Raw genomic sequence first — 18,276 nt, 5'->3', positions numbered from 1 at the left:
ATAAAGAAACTGACAGACGTCAAATGTGCATTCACGGCAAACAAGACATGATTTTGTTATTTGCATTAAGGTAAAATCTGACGGAATTTCCCAGAAAACCTGTCGAAAATATTTATAAGTCAGGCAGAAAATATCGGGTAAAATGTCCGCGTTTTCCGAAACGGCGCTACTAAAAAAGTTGGGTGAATTGAATTCTAGTCAGCAAAGTATACAGACGCTATCTTTGTGGTTAATACATCATCGCAAACACCATGCGTCAATTGTGAAAACTTGGCTGAAAGAGCTACAAACTGGTAAGATGTGATTTACTGATAACAGTGTAATTACATGCTAATTATAACTAAACATTTCTATTAAAGTTTCCGAGGGCAAAAAGTTGACATTCATGTATCTGGCCAATGATGTCATACAGAATAGCAAGAAAAAAGGTCCTGAATATGGCAAAGAATTCGCACAAATATTACCCAAAGTATTTACACACATCGGTGAATCCTGTACATCGGATAAGCTCTTCGGTAGTCTTGGACGTATTTTGAATATATGGGAGGAGCGCGGTGTCTACGATACAAAACAAATTGCAGAATACCGTGCACGTTTGAATAAAGATCATAAAGATAAAAACGCGGCACCTAGTAGCAGCAGTGGCAACAGTAGTGCCACAGTCACTGAGGAAAAAACAAACGGTAGTCATGGTAGTACCACAAAAGATAAAGAAAAGTCTGAAAAACGTGAAAAGCGTAAACATGATGAAAATAAAACACCAAAAGGGAAACGTTCGCGACCAACTGCAGTTGCTGAAGAAAAGCCAAGTGCTGGTCAAAATGGTGATGCGGAACATTTAAGTCCCTACTTGCCGCTGGGTGAACCACCAGAACCTGAAGACTTAATCAAAGCCTTGACGAATATCGAGAATTCAGCTTCAAGTGATGCCGTGGTGCGCGAACGTATCGCCAACTTGCCACCAGAAATATCTGAGATCAGTTGTCTTAGTAAATTGGAAGATAAGGATGCAGCTAAAGCATTAGCTAAACAGGTAAGTTTGATTGTTTTTAATTACTTTTGTAGTATAATTTTAAACAAAATGCTTACTTAAACAGGTAAATGAAGCTGTACAATTACTGAATGAGTATAATACACGCCTGGCTGCTGAAATGGAGGAGCGTACAAAATTAGCTTCAATGTTGCGTGATTTCCAAGCGGAGCAGAAGGAACTGCTGGTGCAAGCTGAAAAACGTCTCGAGGTGTGTAATTTGACAAGTGAAAAATATGTGGTGTTTAAAAAACAAAAAGAAAAGTGTCGTTAGAGAAAGTGTGTTGAGTGTGTATTATAACGGTATAATATATAAAAAATTTTGCTGTTTTAAGAAGTTGAGCACTTAATGTGTTTATTTGTGTGTTGTGGTGCCCACTTGAGTTCTTAATACGAATATAAAATCGGGTCTGCGCCAGTGAGAAACTATTTTATGTTACAACTACAACAATATCAGTAATTTTATATAGAAGATTAAATCTAAAAAGGATTTTATCCGCTTTATAGTGATATTAGTTTGATTCGTTATTATTGTATCAGGATTTTTAACCTCACTTCCGCTTTATGGTGTTATTAGTTTGATTATTATACCAGGATATTTAACCTCATTGAATATGTAAAATTTTCAAAAGTTTTAGATGATATAAAGATAATTTTGAAATTTGTTTAATCACGTAAAACCTATCTATAATCTGTAATATTTCTCTCTTTCTTTCATTAGGAGTACAAGCAAAAACTCAATCGCATGGTTGCCGTACAAAAGGAAATTCGCGATCATCTATCGAATTTGCCAGACTTAACACAGTTACCGGATGTGACTGGTGGCCTAGCGCCACTACCATCAGCCGGCGATCTCTTCAATATACATTAATAATTATTATAATTTAAATGATTTCCTTAAATGTTATAAATATCTATCTATTCAACTGATAACTACACAAAAATCACTTAAATTATGTATATTTAGAACAAAAAATTTAAAAAAAGGAGAAATAATCAAGAATTGACAAAATGTTGCAACGTTTCAATTACGATTTATCAATTATTAGCGAATAAAGCTTTTGGAATATAAATTGCTTAAAATGACTTAAATATGTATACATAGAAGTATATATATACATATGCACACATACATATATAAAATATATGAATTTAATTTGAGAGCAAATTTATTTTATTTATTTATGTTTTTGCTGCGTTTTTGTAGTATTCATCAAAGTATGAAATGGATATATGTACATATGTATGAAAGGGACTTTTACGAAGGTCGACTAGTTCCAACAAACTTTTTTGTACCAATGTAAAATCGTGAATTTCAATCATACATACGGATCTACTACTGATGAAATCAATTACAACAACAAATTACACCAATAAAACAACACACTTTAATGCATTGCGCTGTTAGCCTGCCCATTCCAGTTCTCAACGAATGCAATTACATCAGCAACTTTGCTGCCCGGCGACATTTTGAGTGCAACGGTGAATTTACTCCAAACATCACGATTCGCCTGACGACTAGACGATTGAAAGGTGACGGGTTGACGTCCACTTACTGGATAAGCGCTCAATACGCAAGGTTGCTCGTCCGGTCCCAAGGCTGACTCATATAGGCCGCGGTCATCGGTGGGCAGCACCTTGGGTTTTGAGGGCACAGAACATAAAATAACTTTTTTTCATAAATATATACGGTTTAGGACAAAAATGTAAGGACGAACGAACTCAAAAGTTAAAAACAAATTAAAAAATAAATGTTTATGAAGAAATAATAAAAGCAAAACATAACCTATAAGCTTGATCGATCTTCAATTTTCATATGTGATGTGGGTCTAGTGGGATTTTGGGGATAATAATATTATACAAGTAAACCAAATTAATATAATTATAAAAAAATAATATTCAGAGATGCAGAATCTTTAAGTATAGAAAGATAGAAACACCTTACCTGATCAACCTGTTGATCCATGCTTATGGCCAACACCCATTCGCGCACTTCTTCATGCAGATTGGGGTCGTTCTTCAGATGCAAGTCCTCCGGCAATGGCACTGAGCTCGGAAAATCGGTTGCAGCCAAGTCAGAGTGATCCACAAGATGTCCAGAACCTTCCTCAATAGCTTCACACACGTCCAAGTAGTGATTGAGCATCACAAAAGCCTCAGCCTCACGCCCCGCATTGCGTAGATCTATGCCAGCTTCATAGAAACCCTTATCCACCGGTATGATATCGGTGTAGCGCAACAAGGCTATAGAAATACGCGCAGCAATCGGATGTAATGATTGTACAGGTCTACAAGCGGAGCGCACAGCATAGTAATGACTAATCAACAAGAATTTGTCCACATTTTTAGTGATCTGTGTCTGCGCATGCTCCGAGGACTGTAGGGACTTCGTTAATTTGTAGAGAAAGTCGCGTAAGTTCCGCCACTGATCATCCTTGGCCTGTTCCTCGCGCAGCGCAAAGCAATCCATTGCTATGCGTGTGTAAATATTGAAATTGGCTTCCAAAGGCGGTGCGCCGTAAGTCAAGTAGAGACTCAAGGCGGTCAAACAGTCACCTTCACGTATCAGCTGAGCCGCGTAGAGCGCTACATATTTTTGTAAGACGGCTGCATTGATTTGCTTAGCTTTATCGAGACAGCGTAACCACTGACCCTGCTCGGCGAGCATGTCCAAGGCGCTCATGATGTCTGGAAGATCGGATGGTGAAGAAATATTTTATATTAAGCATCGAAATATATATGTATACTCACCAATATCCGCCAATTGCTCGACGTTGCCTTCGGTCTTGAGACGCGATTTCTGCTGCTGCTCCACGTAAGTCATTAGTTCGGGATCCAATTCCTTCGCCAGACGTCTGGCCTTCGACCATTGTTCGGCGCGTATGAAAACCTCAACCGCATCTTTCGGCATATCTGCAGCCAAGTATAGCTGAGCAGCCGGACCGATTTGTTTGATTTGTAAAAGACGCGGCCCCAGTTGTGTTGCCACCTCGACAGCGTCCTTACCTTCCAAAAATTGATTGCAGATTTCGGCTGCTCTAACAAGCGCACGTTCCACTGTGGTCGCATCGTCCGTGTTTGTGGCATCGATTTGCATGAGACACTCGGCGGCTTTGCGAAACTCTTCACGCTTCGCGAATTCAGCGGCTTTCTGCAAATAAGCGCGCGAAGCGTCGTTTTGTTCGTTGTTCCGTCGCTGCTCTTGCGCCTGCAGACGTCGCAAATCATTCATTGCCGACGGATAGTGCTCCTCGGCTATGCGTAGCGCCTCGTCGAACATGCCTTCGTTCTTATAATGATCGATTATCATATCCGGACGTTGTGCGCGCAGCAGTAGAGCCTCATAGTCGGGATAGTTGCGCGTGTCCAAAGCAGCCGAAGCTTGTCCGATTAATATCTCATTCACTGCCTCTGGCAAATATGACTCAGCTACATTCAAAGCCGCCTTCCAATCACCCGCATGCGTGTACATCAGTATGGCCTCCTTGGGCTTACTAGCCTTGATGAACTCAACTTCGGCTTCTTCGAACTTGCCTTCATCTTCCAAGGACATGGCGATCTTCATATGTACTTCATCCGTAGATTTGCCAGCTAAGCGACAAAGATCCATTGCGAAGTCGAATTGTCCAGAATCGCAAGCGAAGCCCACGGCCGTGTCGAGTAAACCGAGTTTAGTGAGTAACCGCACGGCGCTCTCAATCGGCATGGACTTCGCCCACATGTAGGCTACCTGATTACTTGCACCTTCAGTGCCTTTCTGCTTAGCCACACGATAGCCATCCTCCCAGCGACCCGAGGAACAATACATATGCACAGCCGACTTCCAATCACCCGAGGCGATGAAGTGCACTTCGGCAATTTTAAACTTGCCCTTTGACTCAAGTTGTCGAGCCAAATGCAAGTGTGTGGTATCCAAGAGATCTTTGTGAAAACGTTCGACTAGACGTATCATGGAGTCGTAGAGTTCACGACGTTTGTACATTGCAATCGCTAGATCCGGTTCGGACACGGCTAATAAGACCTTCTCCGCATCGCGATACTTACCTAAAGAAGTTTAAATTTGAAACTATTTTATGCTAAAACCGTTATAATAACAGTAAATACCTTGTTCCTCCAAACCAGCCGCCAAATTGACAAACAAATCGCGCATCTCCTCAACTTGCAGATATTTCTCGCCAATCGAATATGCGCGTTCCCACTTGCCGTGACGATTGAGCAGCTCGATGGCCTCTTTATACATGTTGGCGCGTACGAGCAGGTCTTCAGCGCCATCTACATCCCCAGCAAAAGCTAAATGTTTGGAGAGATCTAACGCATAGCGTTGAATTTCGGCCGGTTCATCGAGCACCTTTGCGATTTGCACCGCTTTACGCCATTGCTTGGCGCCCACAGCAGCTTCGAGTGCCTTTTGTGTGGCACCAGCTTCTATATAGTGATTGATAGAAGCATCCAACTGCTTGCGTGCCACCAACCAATCACCCCATTCTTCTTCGAGACTTGTGACATCGTCTGGTGCGACTTGACGTGCCAAATCTAGAGCTCGTGCATAAGTGCCGCCTTTGCGATATAAAGCGAGCGCAGCTTCGGGACGTGAGAGTTTCAATGCAATGTCGCCAGCCATCTCATAGAGTTCTAAGAAGGTTTTAAGAATTCATTTGAAGGTTAGTTATGGAAGGGAGGGGAAAGTCGACAGAGGTTTGTTTTAAGAACCGTCAATCCCTATTTGATTCTCAAATCTTACATTCCACTAACTTTCAGACTTCAACTAATTCTTTTCCAAATAAAAAAATCTTTGCCTTCGAACTTACCACAATTGATGAGTCCTTCCGTTATTTTCAACATCAATTGCTGATCATCCATAAGATGTGGCGTTTTCATGGCCAAACGTGCCGCACGTGCGGGCTTACTCGCCTTCAAATATAGATTTAACGCCTTCTCCGGCTCCTCATGTTCTTCCAACACCTGTCCGGCCTTCTCTTCCTGACCGGTGGAGAGAAGAAACTCCATTTGTTGTTCTTTCAACTGTTGTAGACCACCATAACCACGTCGCTCAGCCAAGCTGACCGCCTCATCCCACATACGCAGTTTCTTATACATTTCCAATGCGGCTTCGATGTCGCCTTGCTCCAGATAAATACGCTCCGCTGTGCGCAGATCGGAACTCAAGAGCGCAAGTTTAGCGCGCACCTGCGGACACATTATACCTGGAGTGCCCGTAGATTCTTCAAATTTATCCGCCTCTTCTATCATCTCATTCAAGTAATATGCTTTTGACACATTACCGAGTGCTGCGTAGCAACGTTGCGCCACGCGCAGATTGCCGTCTTCAATCGCAATGACTGCTAGATTGTGCCACATAGCTTTGGCAGCCGGCTTGTCACCGAGTGTCTCTAGAAAATGTATAGCGCGTCCGAAGTCGCTATCGTTTACTGCGGTGCCAAACTCTACCAAACCCTCGTCCAGTTGATATGTGTGCTCGGCAGGACCCTCCTGCGAACGCACCATCGTACGACCCTAATTTTTGAGGGACAAGAATGAATGGACGTTTAGTTAAGGGCGTTAGCTTGATACATACCGAGTCCCGCGAGACTTCCATGACATCGCCACGTATTGCCATCAGGGTTACATGTTCCGGTAGGTCTATGTTATACCAAATGGCTAAATTGTTATTGTTTTGCGCTACGACGACGTCGCTCTGCGGCACCCACTGCACGAATGAGATGTTTGAGAGCAGAGTTTGCTTCTTACCGGTATATATATCGATTAAGATTAATCTAAAGTAAGGAATTAGACAGTTTAAGCTCCTCCCTCACAACTACAGTTACTCAAATACCTGAGTTTCTTATCACGAAAGAGCAGCTTGTGCGCTGTCTCACTCAATTCGATCCAATCGATTTTGGTCTCGTGGTTCACCTGTCCAATAATGACTTGGTTTATGAGGTCCACTATGCAAATGGTTTTGGCGTCGAGCAAGAAAGCCAACTTTTTGTTGTTTCTGGAAGAAGTTCAATGGTCACATATTCATACTTATACTTTAGATATCACAAAATCCAAACTCACTTCGTGTTGCCACGTTCATTCAAACGCACTGAGATCACATGTGGATTCACAAACTCTGTACGCACAGAACCCAAGATCGTGCTCTCACCATACTCCACGAGACTAAGTTCGCCCACATTGAATATCAAACAAACATTCGGGTTTTCAAAGTAGAAACGTTCGTGTCGGCCCGATGTCGTCCACGGCACTTCACTGACCAGATTACGCGTGAGATCGCACAAGATCATAGAGTCTTCAGTGCGTGCGACCAAATAATTGTCTTTACCCATTATGCGCACGTCGTCGATCTCTAGACCCAGTTGAGACTCAATAGTCATCTGCTCTGCTGGCTCTTGTAACGACTTCACTAACAGCTGACTGGGTGCAACGAAGATCAGTTCAAATTTGTCTTGCCAAATTGTGCGCTTCAACACCGACTCAAAGAGTATAACGGCACCGGTCACCGAGGCGATAGCCAGGCTTTAGAAGAAAGTAATACTTATAAAAGTGGGAAAAATGTTTTTTCACGAGGACTCACCGTGCACCATCACGACGCCACAGCACACATGTAACTGTGTAGAAATGATTTATCTCTTTCGTTGCGCTCTCATTCCAATCGGCTAAACGTGGACTCCACGTGAATATGCGTATCTTGTCGTAGCTGCCAAATGCTACAGCTTGACCGTTGGGACTTGCGGCGGCAACAGTGATCTCACGATCGTTACGCGAATAATCGAAGGTGCGTACGGGACGTCCCTGTAAGTGAAAAAAATTACAATTGTGTGTCTCTCGAATTCTACGAAATACTTACCACAGTGTCGTAGAATATGATCTTCTGATCACAACCGCCAGCGCAAAAGCCCCCTTGCGGCCAAGCCAAAGCAAATGGTGGCACTGGATGCTGGACCAAACGCCCCGAAGACTCATTGGCATCTTCGGTGATGAAGTAACGTATTATTGTACCATCATTGTGGCCAGAGAGAAAACCGGAGCCCTTGGTGTTGGACGCCAAAGAAATGCAAATGCTGTCGGCGGCGTATAGACTCTGCGATTTATTACTTTTGCAATGGAGCGCACGCACTTTGCCATCGTCGAGCCCTAAGAGAGAGAGAGAAAATTTTAAACTTTTTGGATTGCTGAGTTCACTATTTTTATGTTTCTCTTTAAGCTCTATGTTGAAGTTAGAAATATATAAGAAACTAAACCCACCTGCTATGATGGCTCCAGTGGACAACCAAATTAACGCCGTGACCGCACTCGCTTGTGGAAACTTGTTACAAATAACTTTCTTATCATTCCACGACTCGCCCAACTTGTACACATAAACGATGTCGTCACTCTGTCCCACAGCCAGCTTAGTGGAGTCCGGACTGAAGGCGAGACCGCGTATAACGTAGGAGTTCTTGCCATTCGCCGGATTCGAGGGTTTCGTTGAGAACTTATCGCGACGTTCACCAGCATCGTCGAAGAGTAGTATGTGACGATCCGCGGTGGCGATGGCCAGCTTTTGGTGATTCGGGGACCAGGCCAGCCCAGCAATGCGGTTCAGTTGCTCCTAAGCGAATGAAATGCATGTTTTATATAAAAAACTACAAGTAAATATTATCTCCGGACTCACCTGTCCGTCTAGCAGAGTTCTCAAATATTTTAACTGCATTTTTATTAGAATTAAATTCGTAAATTATTTTCAATTCAAATTCTTGTGAATTTCGTTGTGCAATTTGTGAAAATTTTCATCAAATCTCGTTTTTTTCTGTTGTGGTTACATTTGCCTTGACAGCGCTGGTACCGTTGCTAAGGAGCTGTTAGTTGAACCGCTTTGAACCAAAGTAGCAACGTCAACAAAGCGTGTTGCTTTCTACGTACGGCAACAAGTGGCTGTAAACTAAGGGTTGTTTACGGTTTTATTCTGCTTTACTTCCTTAAACAGCGCGGGTCCGTTTACTTACTTCCAAAAGGATACTATCTGTCTTACCTCTTCTAACCCATTTCCGATAGCTATTACAGCGAGACTATTGTGATCAACAGGTCTTTTATAGCCCGCACTCTGAGATATGCAAATCAGCTGCCCGCCCGTTCCTAGTGTAAGGTCATGAATTCAGGTTATTTAAGTGGTAAACTCCATGGTTCTCAAACTCGATGTTGAGAAAGCCATCATCTCTATTTCTTGGCTGAAAAGATACAAAAAATTCAGTCAGATTCTTTGGTAACTTGAGTCACTAGTTATAACAAATTTTTAATGGTCAAAGCCTTGTCATATAATATCATGGATAACCTATGCTTTCATGTTGGACGTTGGTAATTTATTATTCGGGAATGCGGACAAAAAAATTCGCTATAGATATGTATTTAACAGTTGAACTATAAAAAGGGGCTATATCCGACAACAATTTGTTAAAAAAAACAATTGATATTCAACTCTTCCTCATCTCAGCGCCATCTAGCGAGTGTATTGATTTGAAAATAAAATTTTTAAAAATGAGTTGTGTCTAAGATAAATCAAATGCGTTCGACCGTTGTGCCATCTAGTGTGTATTTTAAATATTTATCTCGTTCTGTACCACTTCGGATTGTGTCTACAATACTTCGAATAATGACTTCTACACCATCTAGCGAATTTTTGAACATGTAAACATAGAGAAACCTCTCCTAACGGACACCTTCCTTGTGAGGACATTTCTTCATGGACTAAGTTAAATTTTTAGAACAAATTACCCTCTCTTAGGCGGACACTTTTCTTGGGCGAATGTCTCTCTTAGGCGGATCAAAATCATTCGACGGTAACTCTCCGTCCAATAGAGTTTTCACTGTAGTTTAGTTATAAAAATAAATTTGGATTTTTAACTCGACTAGGACCACTTAACTAAAATATTATAACTGTGTTCAACTAAATTATTTATAAAAATATCCCGAAGACATCAAGATGCCTGAGTTATCGTTTAAAGGATTTGAAAAAATAGAGATATTTACCGTGGTCGACCGCACATTTATTAAAATTTGAAACCATAGTATGTATTTAGTATGAATATCTATTCCATATCCTCATATTTCAGCTACAATATATACAGGGTGTCGAAAAATATAAACGCCTTAATAATACCCGTATTTATTCTGTTATAATTTATTTATTTGTTGTCGGATTGTCGCTAGATGTCACTGAATACAACTTGTCGTAAATTTCCTCGAATTTAGAATACCTCTTATTCTAAGCAACGGATAAAGTAAAGTGCTATATATAAGGGAAATTTGTCTACCCAAAAATAAGAAGATACGGTTTATAAATGTGTATGTATTCTAGGGAGTGAGAACAAAATAGCAAATGGTTTGTGTATGCGATGGTAGTGAAAGTGGTTGTTCGCCGAAATGCATGCCTTGGTCTTCGCCACAGGGTGCTTAAAAAATAATAAATATTTTTATTTTGCACTACCATCGCATACACAAACCATTTGCTATATTTATTTTTTAAGCCCCAAAAAGTAATCTGTGGCATCGGTAAAAAATCGAATTTTTTTCGAAGGCATAAATAAATATTACAGTACTTGCGCTCTCCTAAATAATAATGCTGAAATCGAGCTTCATCCGAGTCACACTTCCGTTAGGTTTTTTGTTTGGTTAATACGAAAAATTCATCAAACTTGATGAACTGAGGTCGAGACTTTTTTAACTCAGACGAAAATACTCAGAAACAGAAGACGACTATTGAATTTCGAATAATGTTTGATTTCATTTTCTTATCTAACCACTTTTAAATTTGTTTAGGAAATAAATAGTGGAGTGAGATAAGAGGTCTTTTCAGCAGCAGTACTCCGACGATAATAATAAAATACAGTTAGAACTTCCATAATTCGAATCAAAATAATGCACAAAAAAACTACGAGTTAGAGAATCTTCGATTTATGGAAGGTATTTTGTATGATATTTGACTTCTATTGCCAATGCATGAGTTCGAGTTATGGAGAACTTCGTGCTATAGAAGTTCGAGTTATGGAAGTTCAACTGTATAATCAATCAGCGCGCCATTTATGGAAATAATTACAGTATAAACTACTGGAGCCTTGTTCTGTGAGTTCCTAATTTACCAGACTCGATGATTAAGAAATTTATGAAGATTTTTCGGGGACATATAATACATACATATGTACATATCTATAATGGTTCGAAGTTAAGAAGCCTTAGGGTATATATTTTCTTCTGCATTATTAGTAAGTACGCAGAGGAAATTTTCTAACATAAATATTAAAATTGTAAAAGAAAAAAGTTCTTCTAACATCAGTTGTCAGCATTTCCTCCTCCAATGTCTAGCATTTTCCAGACTGAAGCTCAACCACCTTGGTAGGGCCCCTTCGACGAATCTAGCGAATTAGCTAGAATTGACATCAGCCGACTCAAGAGGTTTATAACAGATTCAAAGCGGTTTGCGGAATCAAAAGGGCCTTTCAGATCCATTAGGAGTTTTCTGGTATCTCAAAGGACGGCGTTCAAAACTGTCCAAGTAAGATCTTTCTCCATATGCCTCTGCATCTGCCTACTTATAGTTATAAGAATACTCCGATTGGAAGAGGTTGTCGTCCACTTGTTTATATTATACGACAGAATTGTATATAGGAAGGAGCTATCGAGACCTCATTTCACTTATTGATGTACATTTCTTCTACAATTACGTTAGATTGCAAAACTGATTCTGGTTCTGGTTCCAAGATCTGCGAAATTGTGTAGTAGTTCTCAATTACAATAAGACAAGAGGATTTGGAGATTGTGTTCAATAGAATTGCTATAGTCCCTCTTTCTTGAAACCTTCTTAATACCTTCGAGAATAATGAAAATGTTTTTTTTTTTTAATCTGTTGACTCAAATCCAACCATCGTTAAAAATTTGGGAACAACTGCCTCAATCTGACTCTATTTCCCCTTTCTACCCCTCAATTTCATTCACCACTAGTTCTTATCCTACTTACTCACCACATGAACTCTTCGGCTCTCAGCACAAAATCAGTGATATTGACTTACGCTCCGCTCTCCAAAAGCTTCACAGCATCAGCTGTTCGTGCCGACGAGTCTGCAAAGCGTCACTACCAACGAAAACTGCGCCAATAGACGTTACTGTGAAACCGCTAGTCAGTCAGTGACAGAATAAAGCCAGAGCTTGCCTCGAACACGGCAACCGCAAGAAACGGAGATTCATGGCAGTCAAATACGACGAAATGGGAGTGGTAACGACGACGACGACGACGAAGATGATGGCGATGGCGATGGCGATGGCTATGGCGACATACCAACTATGTATTGTGGTAGGTCAAAGGATAAACTTTCGTTTGCTATGACTTTTGTTGTTGTTGTAAAACAGCGACATGCATTTAAGTTGGCCATCGTTAAGCATTGCATGGCTGACAACAGCAACAACATTGCGATATTTAGCGACAATGTGAATGATGTGTGACCGAGTTTGTTGGGCGCTATGTCGCGAAATCTCCGCTTAATGGTCATCCATTTGGTGTTTATGTTGTGAAGTTTATATGCGTGTTGTTGTTGTTGTTGCACATGCAACGTGCTTCCGCACAGTTAGAGAGTTCGCTTGACACTGCTGGAGTTGTGGCGGTTGATGTTGTTGCTGTTACTGATGCTCTTGTTGTTGTTGTTATTGCTATCTCAGCATGATGTATGTCAGCACCATAACGGTACAAGCATAACATGCAAACCACACATGAGTAAATGCGCACTTACACTCACACACGCACACATCTGAATCTCTCTGTGTGAGAAATCGGTGACAACTCTCAACTCTTAACTCTCAACTGCGTCCTCAGCCTTCGTCCTTGACTTTTAATGAGCCATCGCCGCTGCTGTCGCTTGCCAATTTTATTTGCAAGCGTTCTTTGCATTTCATTTCAGCTACTTTGGCGTGTCCTTAGCTCCTCTTTATGATAATCCTGTAAAATATTTCATAAAGTACAAGCGCGCAGAGCAATAAAATGAGATTATGTGAGACTATATGTGTGCGTGCGTCGCACGAGGACATTTTAATTAATGAATGCTTCAGCTTTCAGCTGTGCGTTTGTTATTGTAAAGAGCAGAGCAAACATTTTATGTATGTAAATATGTATGTATGTATGGAAGTGCCAATTCAGACGCACCAATTATAGAAGCTTGAAAGCGAAGAGACAACAAAAATAAAACTATCAGACGAAATTAAAGGAACTTAATTAGCTGGAAAATTGTAGAAATTCTGACTTCAACGCAAATAATTAATTGTGGATCTGTTTGTATCTCAGCATCGCAAAAGAAATGAAATTTATGTCTGCCAAGTAGTAAAATATCAATAATATCCTATATAAAATGGATACTATTTCCTTTCAAACTCTCTTCATACGACTTCTACCGGAAACGGAGGGTAGTTTTTATAGAATAAGCTTGCCCTGTTTAGCTGGCCAGCCGGGGAAGCCCTAGACTTGATTGTTCCATATTATTGTCTAGATCAAAATCTTTTAAGCGGATTTCTTAGCAGAATTTACTGCGGCAGTGTTATTGAGTATAAAACTGTATCCGCCTTTCAGATCATGAAAATTTGTCTAATCCAACACAAAGAAGTTGGGCAATATGGCAGGAATGGGCCATTTGGCATCTCATATGTTTTCAGTTTTGCGAGAGAACTTAAATGATCAGTAAGATATTGAACAACTGGATTTTAGTTATGACTGGTTCCTTTGAGGAAATGTTCCCTGCATACATAAATAGATTGATATCTAATGTAATCCATTTGTACCGCTCCACAGTACCGAGATAATTTTAGCATATCATCTTCCTTGTGGCTAATATAGATAATGACGCGATGAGCTTCTTCACGAATGAGTCGCGGGGAAGGAGAAGAAGTTTACTGTCGGGAACTTCTTATCATCTTTAGTTTCAGATTTCCTTAATATTTCAACCTCAGCGGAAGTTATAAAGGAAGCGGAGGATATATTGCAGTGTCTTTGTTGTGGAACATTTAATCCTCTTCGGAGTCCGAAACAAGGGTCTACTGTTAACGGTACTTTCTAATCGACACTTCATTTTTTGTTTCCTCAACCATCTCGAACCATTAAAATGTCTTAAATGAAGACCTAGAGCCCGCGTAACAGTCTAGAAATATTATCTGAGATATTTAAAAGCTCAGTGTATGTGTCTTATTGAAGAAATATTCATTTATCAGAAAACACAAGAGGAAAATTTGGTTTGAAAAGTGAACTTCTACGTAGAGTCATACTTCATGAGAAGTCTAAAGCTTGAAAGAAATCAACGAGGAAAATCAGTCAGATGAGATGGATGAGAAAATTCTACTTTGATTTCAAATGGAAAGGATCGGATCGGTTGTTATTTCCGTCAATCAGGCTAAATTCCTGGAAAATTAGGAAAACCTTGGTTATAGCAAATTTTAGTCAGAAAAGAAGGAGGTTATTATTTTATAAAAACAGAAATGGTATTAAACATTTTCAATGCAAATTATTCAGATTGAATCAGACTTTTAAGAATTTTCCTTGTAATTATCTTGTTCCACCCATAATGAAACATATCGAATGGAAAAGGTTCATATGAACCTAACAGTGAATGACTCACGTTGAACATTCTTCAAGAAATCCGCAGCGGTAACCTCGAAAAGGTGTTAGAGATCCCTTAGACATTAATTAATAAATTCTTTTAGCTGCGACTATTTCATAACTATAGATCGACCTTAAGAGGAATAATGTCGACTAAAATCCAGTTCTAAAGACCTTTATAGAGTTTTTTGTAATTTGAGTCAAGGACCGATAATATAGACTATATATTCGTCTCTTATAATATATACGTTATATAGTGACGACGACATTGACATAGTTCAGCGAATAAAAAGACAGCGGCTACGTTGGATAGGTCATGTTGTTCGAATGGCTGAAAGTGCTCCAGCTCTGAAAGTATTCGATGCAGTACCCGCTGGTGGAAGCCGAGAAAGAGTCAAGAAGAAGAAGAAGTTCATTGGCTGGAGAGAGAATATGTTTAAAACTATTGATCTAACCTTGGACCAAATTCTATTATGATTCTGGTGGATAAAATATGGTTCCTAGAGAACTGAATTGCAGATCGAATATATTTTCAAGTCTTTAAGTTGCAAAAGATTTTTTTGTTTTTTCCTAACCCATAATTTTTGTTGAGAAATAAAATCATGATTTGTTTTTGTCTAGATTTACGAGAAGAAAGTGTTTCGTATACTTAAAGCTTTTTTCGAATTTTAGAAATTCGTTCCAAGAACTAGGGTCCGCGATTCTAGACTTGGCTTATTCATCGCTAAGGCACACCTATATACATATGTATCTTTTCAGTGCCAAATTGAATATAGTTCTATTTGAATATCGGAAAAGGAATGATTTTGTCATAATTTAAGAGGTAGTTTCATGCAATTATCTTATAATTATTTAAGGGGTTATATACAGTTAGAATTTTCAAAAAATCTTTTTTTTATTTCATTTTCTTAATGTACATAAATTTAAGAATACACACAGAAAATTTCATATCGTTCCGGTGAATATTTTCAAAGTTACAAGCAAATTTGAAAAGGCGTTCCAGAGTGCTTGGAAGTACAAGGTCCAAACTTTAAACGCGTTTTTCTCAAAATGGTGTTTTCAAAGTCGGTGACCAACATTACTCGAAAACGGCTAGACCGATTAGTCTCAAATTTTAACACGACCTTCTTAAATATGTTTTTTAGTAATTAATCGAAGATTTTTTCTCTCCGATAAATATTTTTTTTTTGATAAACAATTTAAGGACGAAATTTCGGTGAAAAATCGATTTTTTTTTGAGAAACCGCCATTTTGTCAAAAAAATTTATTTTGCTTATTCCTTCGATTAATTGCTAGATTTAACATTATTTTAACGAAATCTGTTTGGCTTTTTAATTTCGGATGATCCACTTCCGAGATGTAGTGGTCACCGCAAAACGTCTTTTTTGAGAGGAGCTCCTGGAGATCAGCTGTAGCTCTTTTTCAAATAAATATTTTTACTAGTACTAAGTCTTAAAATACAGTTAAAAAATACCATAATATGTGTATAAATTTTTGGATCAATAAATTAAAAAGTTTTCTCAGAAAAAATTCTGGAAAATTCACTTTTTTTCGGCCGTCTAACTGTATATAACCCCTTAAAATTACTATTAGTTTGGTAAATAGATTGCAATACATTTCAACAGCAAAAACATCTTAAGTAGTAAATGTCCATTGGTGGTATCTAATCTATATTATTGGCCAAAATTAGATATTGAGGAGTGTGGTAGAATTGCTTGAGACTAAAAAAGTTTTCAGACAAGATTAGAATCAAGAAGTATGCCATAATAAGTAGCAGAACTCGGTCAAATGTCCTGTAAAGTAGATTATAATAATTCGGTACGATAAGCTCAAATTTAAGTATTTTTTCCAAATTTTACCAGCTTGATATTTAAATTTTTCGAAAATATGTCTTTGTGTGAAAAATACATAACTGTAATTTTCATCCACATCTTGATCTCCTCCCCATATACCAACTATATTCACCCCCAAAAAGCGTAGAGTTTAAACTAGAAACTGCAAACAACGTTTACGGTAAACAAAGTAATATAATTGCAAAGTTACTACCGGAGCGCGTTCCGGAACAACAACAACAACACTAAATGACCAGCAATTTGCGAATCAGTGTGACCAGCAATCAGTAACGCAAATGTTGTCGTCGTCGTCGCTAAATAAAGCACACTTAACGAGCTGGCTGGAGCAACAGTGCGCACAATAACACTAACAATATGGGGGAAATCTCCAAAGTATTCGTTAAATGACCATTGCGAGGCGATGTTCGAGCGCATACTTAACTGACTTAACTGATATGAGCATAGACACACACACGAGCGTGAGTGTGTGTTTGGGAGCGATATTTCCGTTCGCCATGTCCTTGCCGCTTGGTTTGCGCTTCCGTGACCGTGGCTAGTGGGTGGCTTTCATTTTGCTGGACCTTTTATATGCGCAAATTAAATTTGAATAAAAATTGCCATTGTATAATACCGTAAACAAGAACAACAACAATAACCGACAGAATTGACAGCAACAATTGCAAAATAATCACTTCGGAGAATTTGAAGCTTCACAAAAGCGGAAGGACGACGGCACGAAAAAAGCGAAGAATTCACTAAAAACTCTGTGAAAGTATGAAAGCGCGCGTAGAAGCGGCGAATGAATAAGCTGAAATATGTTGTGAAAAGCGAAACTATGGCAAAAAGTAATAATAAATATATAGAGATATGAAAATAAACGTGTAAGGGAGAGCTATGTTCGGGTGGCAGCGAAAAGCAGATACCGCCGAAAATTGTTTGAAAGTAGAGAAGGTAGTAGTCCTAAAACTAAACGAGTTAGATATAAAGTTATACATATATACCAAAGTGATCAGGGTGACGAGTAAAGTTCAAATCCGGTTGTCTGTTTGTCCGTCCGTCCGTCTGTCCGTCTGTCCGTCTGTCCGTGCAAGCTGTAACTTGAGTAAAAATTGAGATATCTTAATGAAAGAGCAGGGAAGACATAGATTCCTTAGTTGAAAGGTTCACAGAATCTTATCAACAAGCATTAGAAGTGGAATGTCCACTTACTCGCAGTAAGGGAAGAATTAGACTCCAATGGTGGTCCCCCGAGCTCAAGAAATATCAAAAAGAGTGCAGGAGGCAATTTAATGTAGCGAAACAATCCCAAGTAGAGCGAGACTGGGAACGATACTATAGCCTTCTTAAGTTATACAAAAAGGAAATCAGGAAATCAAAACGTAAATCGTGGAAATCCTTCTGTGGAGAAATCGAGACGACGACAGAAGCGTCTCGGTTAAGAAAAGTAATAGCAAAGGCTACACATAGCGTTGGGTACCTACAGAAGCCAGATCAGAGCTGGACGGAATCCAGTGAAGAAACCTTAAAATTGCTGATGGATACTCACTTCCCGGGCAGCTCAGAGAGCTCCACCGCTGAGCATACTTTGCACAAATACTACTTTTATAGTGTGGCAGCCCCTTTCTAAAAATCGCCGAAATCGGACCATAGGTTTTCAAGGCTCCATATATCGAACATGAGGACCTCGGTGCTTTTAACCTAATATTAGGGTTTCCAACTTTCCATGGACCATATATAAAGAATATGTGGGTCAAATTGTCTATTATATAATATTGAATAAATAAATTGCGAGAGTATAAAATGTT

The 18,276-nt window shown here is 39.5% G+C and overlaps 2 protein-coding genes across 3 annotated transcripts; one reads left to right on the top strand and one right to left on the bottom strand.

The window, feature by feature from the left end:
• Positions 1–4: 4 nt before the first annotated feature.
• LOC105211022 (regulation of nuclear pre-mRNA domain-containing protein 1B) lies at positions 5–2,042 on the top strand. The gene is made up of 4 exons (XM_011182267.3): positions 5–293; positions 360–1,033; positions 1,098–1,241; positions 1,752–2,042. Exons 1-4 carry the CDS (start codon positions 143–145, stop codon positions 1,899–1,901), a joined length of 1,119 nt encoding a protein of 372 aa, XP_011180569.1. The 5' UTR covers positions 5–142; the 3' UTR covers positions 1,902–2,042.
• On the bottom strand, positions 1,876–9,236 carry LOC105211078 (intraflagellar transport protein 172 homolog). Of its 2 annotated transcripts, XM_011182350.3 has the most exons (12): positions 8,688–9,235; positions 8,279–8,624; positions 7,881–8,167; positions 7,608–7,825; positions 7,091–7,549; positions 6,864–7,025; positions 6,606–6,804; positions 5,839–6,544; positions 5,135–5,662; positions 3,782–5,074; positions 2,976–3,718; positions 1,876–2,667 (listed from the first exon to the last, which is right to left on the bottom strand). In XM_011182350.3, the coding sequence occupies exons 1-12, from the start codon at positions 8,724–8,726 to the stop codon at positions 2,419–2,421; spliced, it is 5,229 nt and encodes a 1,742-aa protein (XP_011180652.2). In that variant the 5' UTR covers positions 8,727–9,235; the 3' UTR covers positions 1,876–2,418. The 2 variants fall into 2 exon arrangements, with proteins under 2 accessions (XP_011180652.2, XP_028895328.2); XM_029039495.2 differs by having other exon boundaries at positions 7,881–8,624; positions 8,688–9,236.
• Between the last annotated feature and the right edge of the window lie 9,040 nt (positions 9,237–18,276).

Source organism: Zeugodacus cucurbitae, chromosome 4 (assembly GCF_028554725.1).
Source record: "Zeugodacus cucurbitae isolate PBARC_wt_2022May chromosome 4, idZeuCucr1.2, whole genome shotgun sequence".
In the NCBI taxonomy this organism is placed as follows: domain Eukaryota; kingdom Metazoa; phylum Arthropoda; class Insecta; order Diptera; family Tephritidae; genus Zeugodacus; species Zeugodacus cucurbitae.
The sequence above is the reverse complement of the archived record's forward strand: the minus strand, read 5'-3'. Positions and strand labels throughout refer to the sequence as shown.